The 13,187-nt window shown below is 35.9% G+C and overlaps 1 protein-coding gene across 6 annotated transcripts in view; it reads left to right on the top strand.

The window, feature by feature from the left end:
- DHX57 (DExH-box helicase 57) overlaps positions 1-13,187 on the top strand; it is a 56,377-nt gene that overhangs the window by 2,300 nt on the left and 40,890 nt on the right. For 5 of the 6 annotated variants that reach the window (XR_002317841.2, XR_002317842.2, XM_020913755.2 and 2 more), the window contains exons 2-4: positions 4,137-4,354; positions 12,277-12,435; positions 12,936-13,121. Coding sequence is in view for 4 of the 6 variants with exons in the window: in XM_020913755.2 (XP_020769414.2) it covers positions 4,143-4,354; positions 12,277-12,435; positions 12,936-13,121 (557 nt within the window). In the remaining 2 variants the exon portion in view is untranslated. The remainder of the gene's footprint in view (positions 1-4,136; positions 4,355-12,276; positions 12,436-12,935; positions 13,122-13,187) is intronic. The other variant, XM_020913757.2, reaches the window with a different exon arrangement.

Below are 13,187 nucleotides of genomic sequence, written 5' to 3'. Positions count from 1 at the left end.
CACTGCATTGAAGATGTTATTCTGGACTTGGACCCTTTTCACCTACTATTGCTTCTGCTTAGAATGTTCTTTTTACAAATATTTCATGACTCATTTTCTGCATGTTCACATGTCTGCTCAAATATGATCTCAGAAAGATGATCACTTTTACCTGACCACTCTATCTGAAAAAAGACTCAGTTTCTTTTCTTCATAGCCCTTAATTAATATTGTATATTTGTTTATTGTCATCTTAATCTCTAGAGGATGAGCTTCATGAGGCAAGAATTTTGTTGTCTTTGCTGTTGTATCCCTAGAATCTAGCACTTAATAAGTGTTCAATAAGTATTTGTGGAATGAATAAATAAATGAATGGCTGTCTATTCTCATATCATTTATTCAACCCTCAGCCATTCCTCAAATACATATTGAATTCCTCTTATATGCTATACACTGTTAGAGGTACAGTGGTAATCAACATGGATATACTCCTTGCCTTCAGAGAGCTTTCTGAGAAGGGGGTGGGGGTGGGAGATAAACATCAAAGAAACAATAAATATGTATAATTATTTGGGATTTTGAAGAAAGGAATATCAAGAGACCTAGTTCAATTTCTACATATTTGTGTTTCCCAGTTATTTCTCTGCTTTTGATTTCAAATTTCATTTTAGTTTGGTTGCAAAACATACTTTTTAAATTTTTGTCTTTTTGAATTTATTAAGGTTTGTTTTATAGGCTAGTATATTGTCTATCCTGGAAAATTTTCCTTGTCCACATAAGAAAAATGTATATTTTTTGTTGGGTAGAATGTTCTGTAGGTCTCTTAGGTCAAGTTGGCTTTTACTATGTTTCAAGTCTTCTGTTTCCTTATTGATCTTCTGTGTAGTTTTTTTTACCATAGCTGAATGTGGGTATTGCAGTTTCCTGCTGTTATATGTTGTGTATTTCTCTGTTCATTTCTGTCAGTTGTTGGTTGATGTGTTTTGGTGCTCTGTTACTAGGTACAGAATATTTATAATTGTTACATCTTCCTCATGGATTGACTCTCTTATCTTTATGAAATGTTCTTCTTTATCACTAACAAGATTTTTTTTGCTTTAAAGTCTATTTTGTTTGATATTAGCGTAGTTGCTGCAGCTTTCTTGTGGTTTCTGTTTGCATGATTTCTCTTTTTCCATCCTTATACTTTTCATTTATTTGTATCTTTGAATTTAAAGTGATAGACAGCATATACTTGGATCTTGTTTTTACTCACTAATAATTTGTCTTTTGATTGGATTGTGTCATTCACATTTAATATTGTTATTGGTATGGGGGATTTATTTTTTCTATTCCACTTTTAGTTGTCAATATATCTCATGTCTATTTTGTTTCACTGTTCCTACTTTATTGTTTTCTTTTGCATTAAATTATTCAATAAATATTTCCTAATGCAGTATTTTAATTTCTTTAGTGTTTTTTTTTTTTTAATTTTTGGCTTACTTTTTAGTGACTGCTCAAGGATTTTGTCGTATACCTCTTAACATATCAGAGTCAACTTCACATTTATACGAACTCAATTTTGGTAATATATAGAAATGTTACTCTCATATAGCTATATGCCTTTCCCCTCCTTTTTGCAGTAAAGATTCCACATGTAAGCAATATCATACGATATTTGTCTTTGTCTAAGTTACTTCATTTAGTATGATAATCTCTAGGTCCATCTATATTGTTGCTAATGGCATTATTTCATTCTTTTTTATGACTGAGTAATATTCTATTGTGTATATCTACCATGTTTTCTTTATCCATTCATCTGTCAGTGAAACCTTAGGTTGCATCCCCAACTGTACATTGTTATAGTTATTAACCCAGTCCATCTATGCTCCCTCCAACCTGCTTTGTTCTGTTACAGCAAATACATTACATTTTTGCATATCACAAACCCACTATTATATCATATACATATTATTTTATATGGTTGCTTTTTAAATCAGTTATGTGAAGAAAGAAGAAAATATGGATATACACTGTTTGGTAGGTTTTGAGGGGGTTGATTTTGTTTTGTATTTACATAGTTACCTTTACCTTTACGGGTGCTCCTTTTTTTGTCTGTGTGAGTTCAGATTACCATCTAGGGTCACTTTCTTCAGCTTAAACAAATTCCTATAGTATTTTTTTGTAAAGTACATCTTACTGGATTTATATCTGTAAGTGACAAGTTGTTTTTCTCTAAATGCTTTCAAGACTTCTTGCCTTTAACTTTTAGCATTTTTATGTATTGTGTCTATTTATGGATCTCTGGGTTTATCCTATTTGAAGTCCTTAGAGCTTCCTGTATGTGTAGGTTATTGTCTTTCAATAAATTTGATAAGTCTTCTTTCATTATTTCTTTAAATATTTTTTCTGTTCTTTTCTTTCTCTCTCTCCTATCCTTCTGGTGTTCCTGTTATGCATACTACTAACTTTGAACTTAGTTTGGGTGTAGTTAGTTGACTTAGTTTGAGCTTAGTTTGTTCTTTTTTTCTGGTTCCTTAAGATGTAAATCTAGGTTGTTTATTTGAGATCATTTCTTTTTCTTAACATAGACTTTTATTGTGATAAACTTCCCTCTTAGAACTCCTTTTGCTGCATCCCATAATTTTTGGTATGTTGTGTTTTCATTTTTAGTTGTTTGAGGATATTTTAAAATTTCCTTTTGATTTTGTCTTTGACCCACTGGTTGTTCAGGAGCATGTTATTTAATTTCCATATGTTTATGAATTTTCCAGTTTTCCTTCTTTTATTGATTTCTAGTTTTATACCATTGTTATCACAAAAGATGTTTGATTTGTTCTCATTCTTCTTAAATTTGTCAAGACTTGTTTTATGGCCTAACATATGATATATCCTGAAAAATATTTCATGTGGCTTTGAATGGAATGTTCTGTGTATGTCTATTGTAGTTCAAGTCGAATTTTTCTTTTATTGGATGATTACCTTTCTGGATGATTGGACCATTGTTGAAAATGTGATATTAAAGTCTCCTATTATTGTTGTATTGCTGGCTATTTCCTCTCAATTATGTTAATATTTGCTTTATATATTTAGATGCTCTGATATTGGGAGCATAAATGTTTATAATCATTAGATTCCCTTGATGAATTGACCCCTTTACCCTTGTATAATGATCTTTGTCTCTTGTTACAGTGTTTGACTTAAAGGTTATTTTGTCTGAGTATAGCTACCCCTGCTCTTTTCCTTTCCATGTGCATTTACTATCTTTTACATCCCTTCACTTTCAGTCTGTGTGTCTTTGCAGCTGAAGCAGTTCTCTTGCAGGCTGCATGTAGTTGAGTCTTATTTTTTTATCCATTCAACTATTTTATGTATTTTGATGGGAGAATTTAGTCCATTTACATTTAAAGTAATTATTGATGTAAGGACTTACTGCCATATTGTTGTTTCCTGGGCATTTTAAAGATCTTTTGTTTCTTTGTTTCTCTCTTGCTGTCTTCCTTTATGATTTGATGATTTTCTATAGTGGTATGCTTTGATTTTTTTTCCTCCTCATCTTTTGTATATCTACTATAGATGAAAAAAATTTTTTTATTCTTTTATAGTTTCTTTCTTGCTATAGATTTTTAATGTGTAATTTGTTTGTTTTTTACCATGAGGCTAATGTAAGACATCTTATAACATTCTACTTTAAGCTGATAGCTTCTTAACTTGGATCGCATACAAGAGTTTTACACTTTTACTCCCCTCCAGGCACAATCTCTTAGCCAGAGCTGTTTCTAAAAATATATATGTAAATATAAATTTTATTTATCAAATCATATATTAAATACACGAAACATCTCTTCTAGGGTTTTTAAACCCCATGCCAGACCTAACCAAATTAGAATGTAGCATGGGACCCTACACACCCCATGTGTGATTTGAAAACTTCTCCATGTGTTTCTGATGCACCTCCTGGTTAAGAAACTTGTGTCAGAGAAACTTATTAAATATTAGTCCTGGGAAGATGTGCTTATTAATCTTTTGTGAAGCAGGGTGTTCATGCGTCTTCTAAACTGGCCCTTTGAGTGTGTTTTCCTTTTTCTTCTTTAAAGTAGGCTATATCCTTAACTTTGAAAAAGAATTATTATACCTATCTGGTTTTCTGATGTCTGTATTACTTTTTTCTCTTGCAGGTGAAAATGAGTTCTTCAGTAAGAAGGAAAGGCAAGCCAGGGAAAGGAGGTGGAAAAGGGTCTTCCAGAGGAGGAAGAGGAGGCAGGAGCCATGCTAGTAAATCTCACGGGGGCGGCAGCAGTGGCGGTGGTATTGGTGGCAATAGAAAGGCATCAAGTAGAATCTGGGACGATGGCGATGACTTTTGTATCTTCAGTGAATCAAGGCATTCATCCAGGTTATTATACTCATTGAATGTTCCAATATGAAAACAGTACCAATTCCTAATGTATGAGACAAAAGATGGTTATTAAGACAAAGAGGGAAAATGCCAAGTAATTCTGGCTAAGTTACTCTTCTTCTTATTTTAAAGCCCTGCAGTCCCCCGCTTTGTGAATTTTTTTAAAAGCATGATGGTAAATAACACCTTTGGGAGAGGGGTGAGCATTGAAATCTGAGCTTAACTTTAACTTCCATATGACACTGTAAATTGAGTGTAATATTGTTATTGTAATCAATATTACAGAAAAGTAAATATTGGAAATGGTGAGGGTAATTGAAAATTATATTAAGTATTTCTTAGGCATTGTAGTTTGAAGGTCCCCAAATGAGATCTGGCTGTATCCCTTCTGCTTAGTTGATGAATTATCTATTTTCCAACCGATCAACCAAATATTTACTGAAGCTTAATGTGATGACCAGAGATAGATATCATACCCAGGCTTCTCTCATAGTCAACTTTTCATTAGTGAACGTTGTTTTGTTGTTGTTCAGTCACTTAAGTCATGTCCAACTCTTGACAACCTCATGGACTGCAGCACACCAGGCTCTTCTGTCCTCCACTATCTCCCAGGGTTTGCTCAAATTCATGTCCTTTGAGTCGGTGATGCTACCTAACCATCTCATCCTTTGCTGCCCCTTCTCCTTTTGCTTTCAACCTTTCCCAGCATCGGCATCTTTTCCAGTGAGTCACCTCTTCACATCAGGTGGCCAAGCATTAGAGTTTCACCATCAGTCCTTCTAATGAATATTCAAGGTTGATTTCCTTTAGGATTAACTGATTTGGTCTCCTTACAGTCCAAGGGACTCTCAAGAGTTACCTCCAGCACCACATTTTGAAAGCATCAATTCTTTGGCACTCAGCCTTCTTTATGATCCAAATCTCACATCTGTATATGACCACCTTTGTCAACAAAGTGATGTCTCTGTTTTTAATACACTCTCTAGGTTTGTCATAGCTTTCCTTCCAAGGAGCAAGCGTCTTTTACTTTCAGTCCTCAGTGATTTTGGAGCCCAAGAAAATAAAATCTATCTCTCCTTCCACTATTTCCCCTTCTATTTGCCGTGAAGTGATAGGACCAGATGCCATGACTTTAGTTTTTTTAATGTTGAGTTTCAAGCCAGCTTTTTCATTCTCCTCTTTCACCCTCATCCAGAGGCTCTTTAGTTTCTCTTAGCTTTCTGCCATTAAGAGTAATATCATCTGCCTATCTGAGGTTGTTGATGTTTCTCCTGGCAATCTTGATTTCAGATTATGATTCATCCAGCCCAGCATTTCACGTGATGTACTCTGCATAAATTCCAATAATTCTAATACATGTTTAATGAAAGTAAAGATTTTCTACTGCATGTTATGCATCTCATTGTTTTTCAAATTGCACTTTAAGATGTTTACTTAAATTTTTAGAGATAGTGAGACTTCTTTAGAGTTATGTATATAAACACAGGCATACACACACTCTTGTGGGAATAATTACCAACTAAATATTGGTTAGAAATATAGGTGAGTGCTGAAGTTTAACTGCATCATACCTGGCTTTTAATTTAAATGAATTCAATTGTATGCATTCAGGAAAAAAAGATAAAGAAGAACAAATGGTATTTAAGTAGTTAAACTTGCCACTGAATGAATCTGAGCTCCATCATGAGCAGGATAATGAGAGAGGAAGGTGCTCATTCCTGTCAGTCTCAGTGTCCAAGTGCTTTATATAGTTTAAGCTTCTTGATGCACTGAGTATGTGATATTAATGTGTATTTCTTAGATACATATTTCTTATACATAGTCTGTACCATAACCAAATACTTCACTTGGAATACAACCAGAGAATCTACATTTTTTTTTCCATTCTAAATGAAAAATGGTAATTTTTGGACATACTGAAAGATAATATATCAGTCTCAAACTTGATTCCTTTTTAAGAAATCTTCCAGAATAATTTAAAGCTATATTTTCACATTAGCTGCTGACCTAAGAATCTAACTGCTGAGTTAGATGCAGCTCCATTCTTTCTGAAAACACTTTCTTTATAGGTTCTTAGGGTCTTAGATGTTCATTCACGCAGGAAATATTGACTTAGTGCCTACTGTGAGCCAGACAGTCTTTTAGTGACCAGGATCACAACAACGAATAAAATATTGTCCTGGTGTTTGTAGAAGGAGGTTTGAGATATAAAAACTGTAAACAAAGGTGTCATAATAGTGGTAAGTACTATGGAGAAAAGGGCAAAGGAATAGAAAATGCCAGACTGGATTGCTGGTAAATGGTTGCTCCTTTCTGTGGAGTGACCAGAGAAGACTTCTCTCTTGATGTGTCGTTTGAGCCAGGACACAAAAGAAGTGAAGGAGTAAGCCATGAATCTATCTAAGCGAAGAATGTTTGAGACAGAATAGCAAGTGAAAACAGTTCCTGAGGCAGGAGTTTTAAGAAGATTTAGGGTATGAAAAGGAAGCCATGTGGCTAGCATGGATGGGTAAGAAGTGTTAGGCAGTTAGATTCATCAGACTGTGCTGTGTAGAATCTTATAGGCCAGTGTAAGGATTTTGTTTTGTTTTTGAGTTTTAAAAATCATGTTTATTGAAGTGTAATTTACATTCAGTAAAGCTCACCCTAAAATTTGACAAATGCAGTCATCTCTGTAACCAGCAGTTCTTCAAAACTCGCCCATGCCCTTTGCAATAAACTCCCTGATCCTTAGGAATGCGTTGATCTGTTTTCTGTCAACAGGATCAGATTTAGTTACTAAAATGTTTTATTGTAGAAGAACTAAGCACATAAAACCAAGGGGTTTTCTTCGTTGTGTGTGGTTATTTGTTTAGTTGGCTTTTTGGCCAACCTGTGTGGCTTGCTGTATGGCTTAGTTCCCTTACCAAAGATCAAACCTGGGCCCTCTTCAGTGAAAGCGCAGAGTTCTAACCACTGGACAGCCAGAGTATTCCCAAAATTCAAGTTTTTAAAAGGATGCTTTGGAACGTATAATCTTTAATCAAAAGAATTGAGATTTTAACATAACCTTTGAAAATTAAAGCACAGTTCACAAAGTTGTCTTAAGATAGTTGCAGAATAGCTAGTCTAGTTCCTGTGTCAATCTTCAGCCTGGGGCTGTTTGGTAGAAAAACTATTTTAAATAATGGAATTGAATTCTACAGAAATTCTCTATGGGGCAGATATATATTCTCACAGATATCTGACACCTTCTCAAAAGACCACCTCTGCTGCCACCATGAAAGGGACAAGGAAAGCCAAAACATCTGTTCTGTTTATGTCAGTCATCTCATGTTCAGATATACCTTGTTGTTGTCCAGTTGCTAAGCGTGTCCAACTTTTTGTGACCGCATGGACTGCAGCATGCCAGACTGCCCTTCCTTCACTATCTCCTGGAATTTGCTCAAACTCATGTCCACTGAGTCAGTGATACCATCCAACCATCTCATCCTCTGTCATCCCCTTCTCCTCTTGCCTTCAGTCTTTCCCAGCGTCAGGATCTTTTCCAATGAGTCAGCTCGTCGCATCAGGTGGCCAGAGCATTGAAGCTTCAGCTTCAGCATCAGTCCTTCCAATGAATATTCAGGGTTAATTTCCTTTAGGATTGACTGATGTAGTCTCCTTGCTGTTCAAGGGACTCTCAAGAGTCTTCTCTAGCACCATAGTTTGAAAGCATCAATTCTTTGGTGCTCAGACTTCTTTATGGCCCAACTCTCATGTCCGTACTTGACTACTGGCAAAATCATAGCTTTGACTATACAGATGTTTGTCAGCAGAGTGATGTCTTTGCTTTTTAATACACTGTCTAGGTTTGTCATAGCTTTCCTTCCAAGGAGCAAGCTCTTTTAATTTCATGGCTGTAGTCACCATCTGCAGTGATTTTGCAGCCCAAGAAAATAAAATGCCACTGTTTCTACTTTTTCCCCATCTATTTGCCATGAAGTGATGGGACCAGATGCCATGATCTTAGTTTTTTGAATGTTGGGTTTAAGCTTGCTTTCTCACTCTCCTCTTTCACCCTCATCAAAAGACTCTTTAGTTCCTCCTCACTTTCTGCATTAGAGTGTTATCATATGCATATGTGAGGTTGTTGATATTTCTCCCAGCAATCTTGATTCAAGCTTGTGATTCATCCAGCCCAGCATTTTGCAAAATGTACTCTGCAGATGCACCTTATCTACCTGAAAAGCTTCTTTCAAGCACCAACCTTGAGGTTTGTCAGCATTTTGAAGTAGATTGAGCCAAGTTGTGTACCATGGCTGAAAAGCTATTATAAGGACTTTGGCTTTTGCTTTGAGTAAGATGGGAAGCCATTGAAGGGTTTGAGGTGAGAGTATCAGTCATCAATCACTCTGGCCAGAGTTACTGCCATTAATTATTTCCTTTTATGTGAATTAGAAAATGGTGAATGTGAATTAGAAAATGCCCCTTTCTCTGGTCAGTTATAGCTCCAGAATGCATGTCTTGGCAAGCAGAGAACACATTGGATTTCAGCTCTTGCTGTCCCCTCCTGCTCTGCTTCAGGACCCTTTGCATAGTGTGCAGTCTGTGCGTCCATACTCAGCAGCCCTGCCTCAGTGTGCTGTGGAGAATCGACTGCAAGGGGACATGAGTGGAAGCAGGAAGACCAGTTAGAAGGTACTCTCCCAGTGGCAGTGTCCTAGACAGTTTAATAATATGTCTGGAGTTCAAGAGCAAGATCTCGACTAGAGAAGTAAATGTATGAGTTCCTTCTGAGTAAGTACAATTTAAAGCTATGAGACTAAATGAGATAGGATATAGAGAAGAGGTTTGAATTTTGAGCCCTTGGGCACTCTAGGATTTAGGGTTGAAAGGTTAGGAGAATCAGACAAAGTAGATTGAGAAGTTGCCAGTGAAGTAGAAGGAAAACTAAAAGCTGATTTCTGGAAGTCAGATGGAAGGAAGGAAGGAAGGTGTTTTAAAGGGGGTTATCCAATCAGATTGGATTGGATACTTTAAAGGGATATACAAGTTGTATTAAAAAAATGCTTCTAGTAGGTCAAGAAAAATGGCAGTTCCCTTGGTGGTTCAGTGGTTAGGACTTGGCACTTTCATTGCTAGGGCCCCAGGTTTAATCCCTGGTTGGAAGCTAAGATCCTACCAGCCGTGCAGCATGGCCAAAAGAAAAGGAAAATGTGTTCTGACTGTTGTCCATTGGATTTGGCAATGTGGGTAGACAAGAGCTGTTTGGTATAGTATAGTTGGTATAGAGTGTGTTTCAGAGAGAATATAAAAAGTGGCGACAAAGACATGATTTAGAGAACACTTTTGGGGAGTTTTACTGTAAAGGGCAGGGGTGGGAAGATGGATAGGACAATACCTTGAGGGGAATATAAAGTCAAAGGGAAGATTTTTTTTTTTTTTAATATGGTAGATGTTACATAGCGTGTATGTATGCTGGTGGAAGTGATTCAAAAGAGAATGAAGAACTGATGATGTAAAGAGGGGGATAAGTGCTGGAATGATTTCCTTGAGGAGAATGAACAAATTGAGATACAATATACAAACAGAGGGACTGACTTTTAGGATCAAGAATGGTTCATCCTTAGTAACAGGAAGGAAGGCAAAGTCTCGAGGTTTACGAATAAGTGGTAGATGAAATAGCATATGGAAGGTCTCCCCCACCCCCCACCCCTTTTTTTCACTTATCATGAAGAAACAGATAAATCCAAATTATGAGAATTCTACAAAAAAACTGGCCTGAGTGCATCAAAAAAAAAAAAGTCAATATCAGGAAATAGGGAAGTAAATTAAAGGAGTTTGAAAAACAGATAACTTAATGTCATTTTTAACTAGATAATAAGAAAATATGTAGATGTGATTTGAGGCAATTAGGAACTTTGAATATCAGTTCAGTTCAGTTGCTCAGTCTTGTCTGACTCTTTGCAACCCCATGAACTGCAGCACACCAGGCTTCCCTGTCCATCACCAACTCCCAGAGCTTGCTCAAACTCATGTTCATTGAGTCGGTGATGCCATCCAACCATCTCATCCTCTGTCATTCCCTTCTCCTCCTGCCTTCAGTCTTTCCCAGCATCAGGATCTTTTCCAATGAATCAGTTCTTCACATCAGGTGGCCCAAAGTATTGGAGTTTTAGCTTCAGCATCAGTCCTTCCAGTGAATATTCAGGACTGATTTCGTTTAGGATTGTCTCATTTGATCTCCTTGCAGTCCAAGGGACTCTCAAGAGTCTTCTCCAACACCACAGTTCAAAAGCATCAATTCTTCAGTGCTCAGCTTTCTTTATGGTCCAACTCTCACATCCATACATAACTACTGGAAAAACCATAGCTTTGACTAGACGGACCTTTGTTGGCAAAGTAACATCTCTGCTTTTTAGTATGTTGTCTAGGTTGGCCATAGCTTTTCTTCCAAGGAGCAAGTGTCTTTTAATTTCATGGCTGCAGTCACCATCTGCAGTGATTTTGGTCCAAAAAAATAAAATCTGTCACTGTTTCCTTTGTTTCTCCATGTTTGCCATGATGTGATGATACCAATATAAAATTAAATGATATGTTAGATGAGATCAATATAAAATATTGATGTCTTGTGAGTGATAATAGTATTATGGTTATATAAAAGTTTGTCTCTGTTCTTAGGAAATAACATGCAGAAGTATTTATGAGTGAATATGCTGTCAGCAGCTTACATTCAGATGGTTGAGAACATGCATGTGTCTATATGGGGGAACATTTATATATATATGCATATATATGTGTGCATATAGAGAGGAAATAAGAGAAGGGTGTAAATGTGTGTGTGCATATAAGTATGGCAGGTGTTAACAGTTATTGGTGAATCTTAATAAATGCTATACATTTTTATAGATTAACAATTCTTTGAAACAAAAGGCAGAAATGATGAATTTTGGATAACATTTCTTTTAGCAGTTGTAATTATGTGGTTAAAAATCCCAGTCTCTTCTATTTTCTCCTTTGCTACCCGGTTGAGAGAGTGTAAATGTGTGGTTCTTTTCTTTTGTTTATTCATTTATGTGTGGTTCTTTTCAAAGTCTTAGTAATATGTTGGATTTTCAGTACAGAGAAGTTTCTACCATTTCCCTAGATTTGTAAAAATTTATAATGAAACATGCCGAGTGAAAAAAAGAAAAGAAACTTAGTGAGTAAAGGTAAACTTTAGAATCCATTATTTTTTTAAATATTAAAAAGTGTCCCTAAAAAACTCTAAATTCCAAAAATGAGATTAGTGAATAGTGAAATAAATTCTAGTCCCTCTGTGTTTAAATTTAAAAATTAAGTTGTAGGAAAATGTTTAATTTGGGGGAAATGCCAGTTTGATTTTAATAAGGAAATAAAGCAGATTATAAAAAATTACATATGCTGGATAATTTTATAAAAAATGTATGTGAAAAGGAATGATATTAGTTAAGATGTTTTCTGTTCTTTATTCTCTACTTTTCTACAGTAAACGTGTATTATTATATTTGTAACCAGGAAGTAAAAAATTTAAATAAATATTTCAAAAAATAGGGCCTAATAGTCACAAGATAGGACTCTTAGTTGTTTTCAGATTAAGTACCTCAAATAGAGTGAAATATATACTCTTTGTACATAGCATATTTCTTGTGAAAGTCCACTGGTGCAGGAGTCATCACAGCATTGCTTTCCCCAGAAGATTCTTGAGTTGGTGAAGCAAGATTTAATGATGAAGAATTTGATCAGGCTTTTTCCCAGTGTTTAGAATATAATGAAGTTGAGTAAATACTGTAGAAAATGGAGGCTCTCTCCACATTCATGTCCCCTTTTATAAGATACATGACAATCCAATCATGTTGTGTATGTATGGAGACCTTGAGGAGAGTGTAAAAATTCTGATAACAAATAAGTGTGTAATTTTGTTCTTGTGTCCTTTGCAGACCTAGTAACAGTAGCGTGAGAAAAGGGGATGCACGCCCCAAATGGAAGCCCGAAGCCAAAGTGCCCCTGCAGACTCTACATATGACTTCTGAGAATCAAGAAAAAGTGAAAGCTCTTCTCCGAGACCTGCAGGAACAAGATGCAGATGCTGGATCTGAGTAAATTATTATATTTGAATAAATTATTATATTGAGGAAGATAAAATGTGAGGGTCCTGTGTATCTTTGGAATACTGTGTCAGTACTATCGTGTTGTGGCTATGTAACTAGTTGAAAGTGAGCCAAGAGAAAAACAAGAACAATTATTCAGCAACTAGTTGTCCTTTACGGTGTAACCTTTAGTTATTAATTGTCTCTTTAAGTTTTAGTTGATCATCTGGGAAAGAAAAAAATGGAGATTCCAGTAGTATCTGGCTGGGTTGTTGTGAAAATTTTCAAAGAGATAGTACATATAAAACATTTAACATAGTGCCTGGCACGTAATACATGCTATTAATTGCCAATATATGTTATTAGGTCAATAAAGAATTAAATCAGTGACTCAATAGTGGTCAGGATCCTGTGTGGTTTGGTTCCGTGAATTCTTAGACCCTTACCAATTTTTTCTTTGAAGCAAGTAGAAATTAATATATGATATATGAAAATGTTACTTTTGCCAGAAGAGGTGTTTCTGGGGAAGAAGAAGATGATGAGCCTGATTATGATGACGAGCAATACTGGTCACCTGGACGAGAAGCTTCCCTAGTTCCTGACTCTGATCCTTTGGAATGCACTGGCTCAGGTCTGGTGGAGCCGCACAGGCCGGAATTTACAGTGTCAGCATTTGCAGTGCACAGACTTTCCAGGTTTGCTTTCATCACTTGTGGGAGAATTGAAGGAAACACAGTCATATTGTAACCCCAACTACCTCT

The sequence above is a fragment of the Odocoileus virginianus genome, chromosome 2 (assembly GCF_023699985.2).
Source record: "Odocoileus virginianus isolate 20LAN1187 ecotype Illinois chromosome 2, Ovbor_1.2, whole genome shotgun sequence".
NCBI classification, from domain to species: Eukaryota; Metazoa; Chordata; class Mammalia; order Artiodactyla; family Cervidae; genus Odocoileus; species Odocoileus virginianus.
This window is presented reverse-complemented; position numbering and strand designations above follow the sequence as displayed.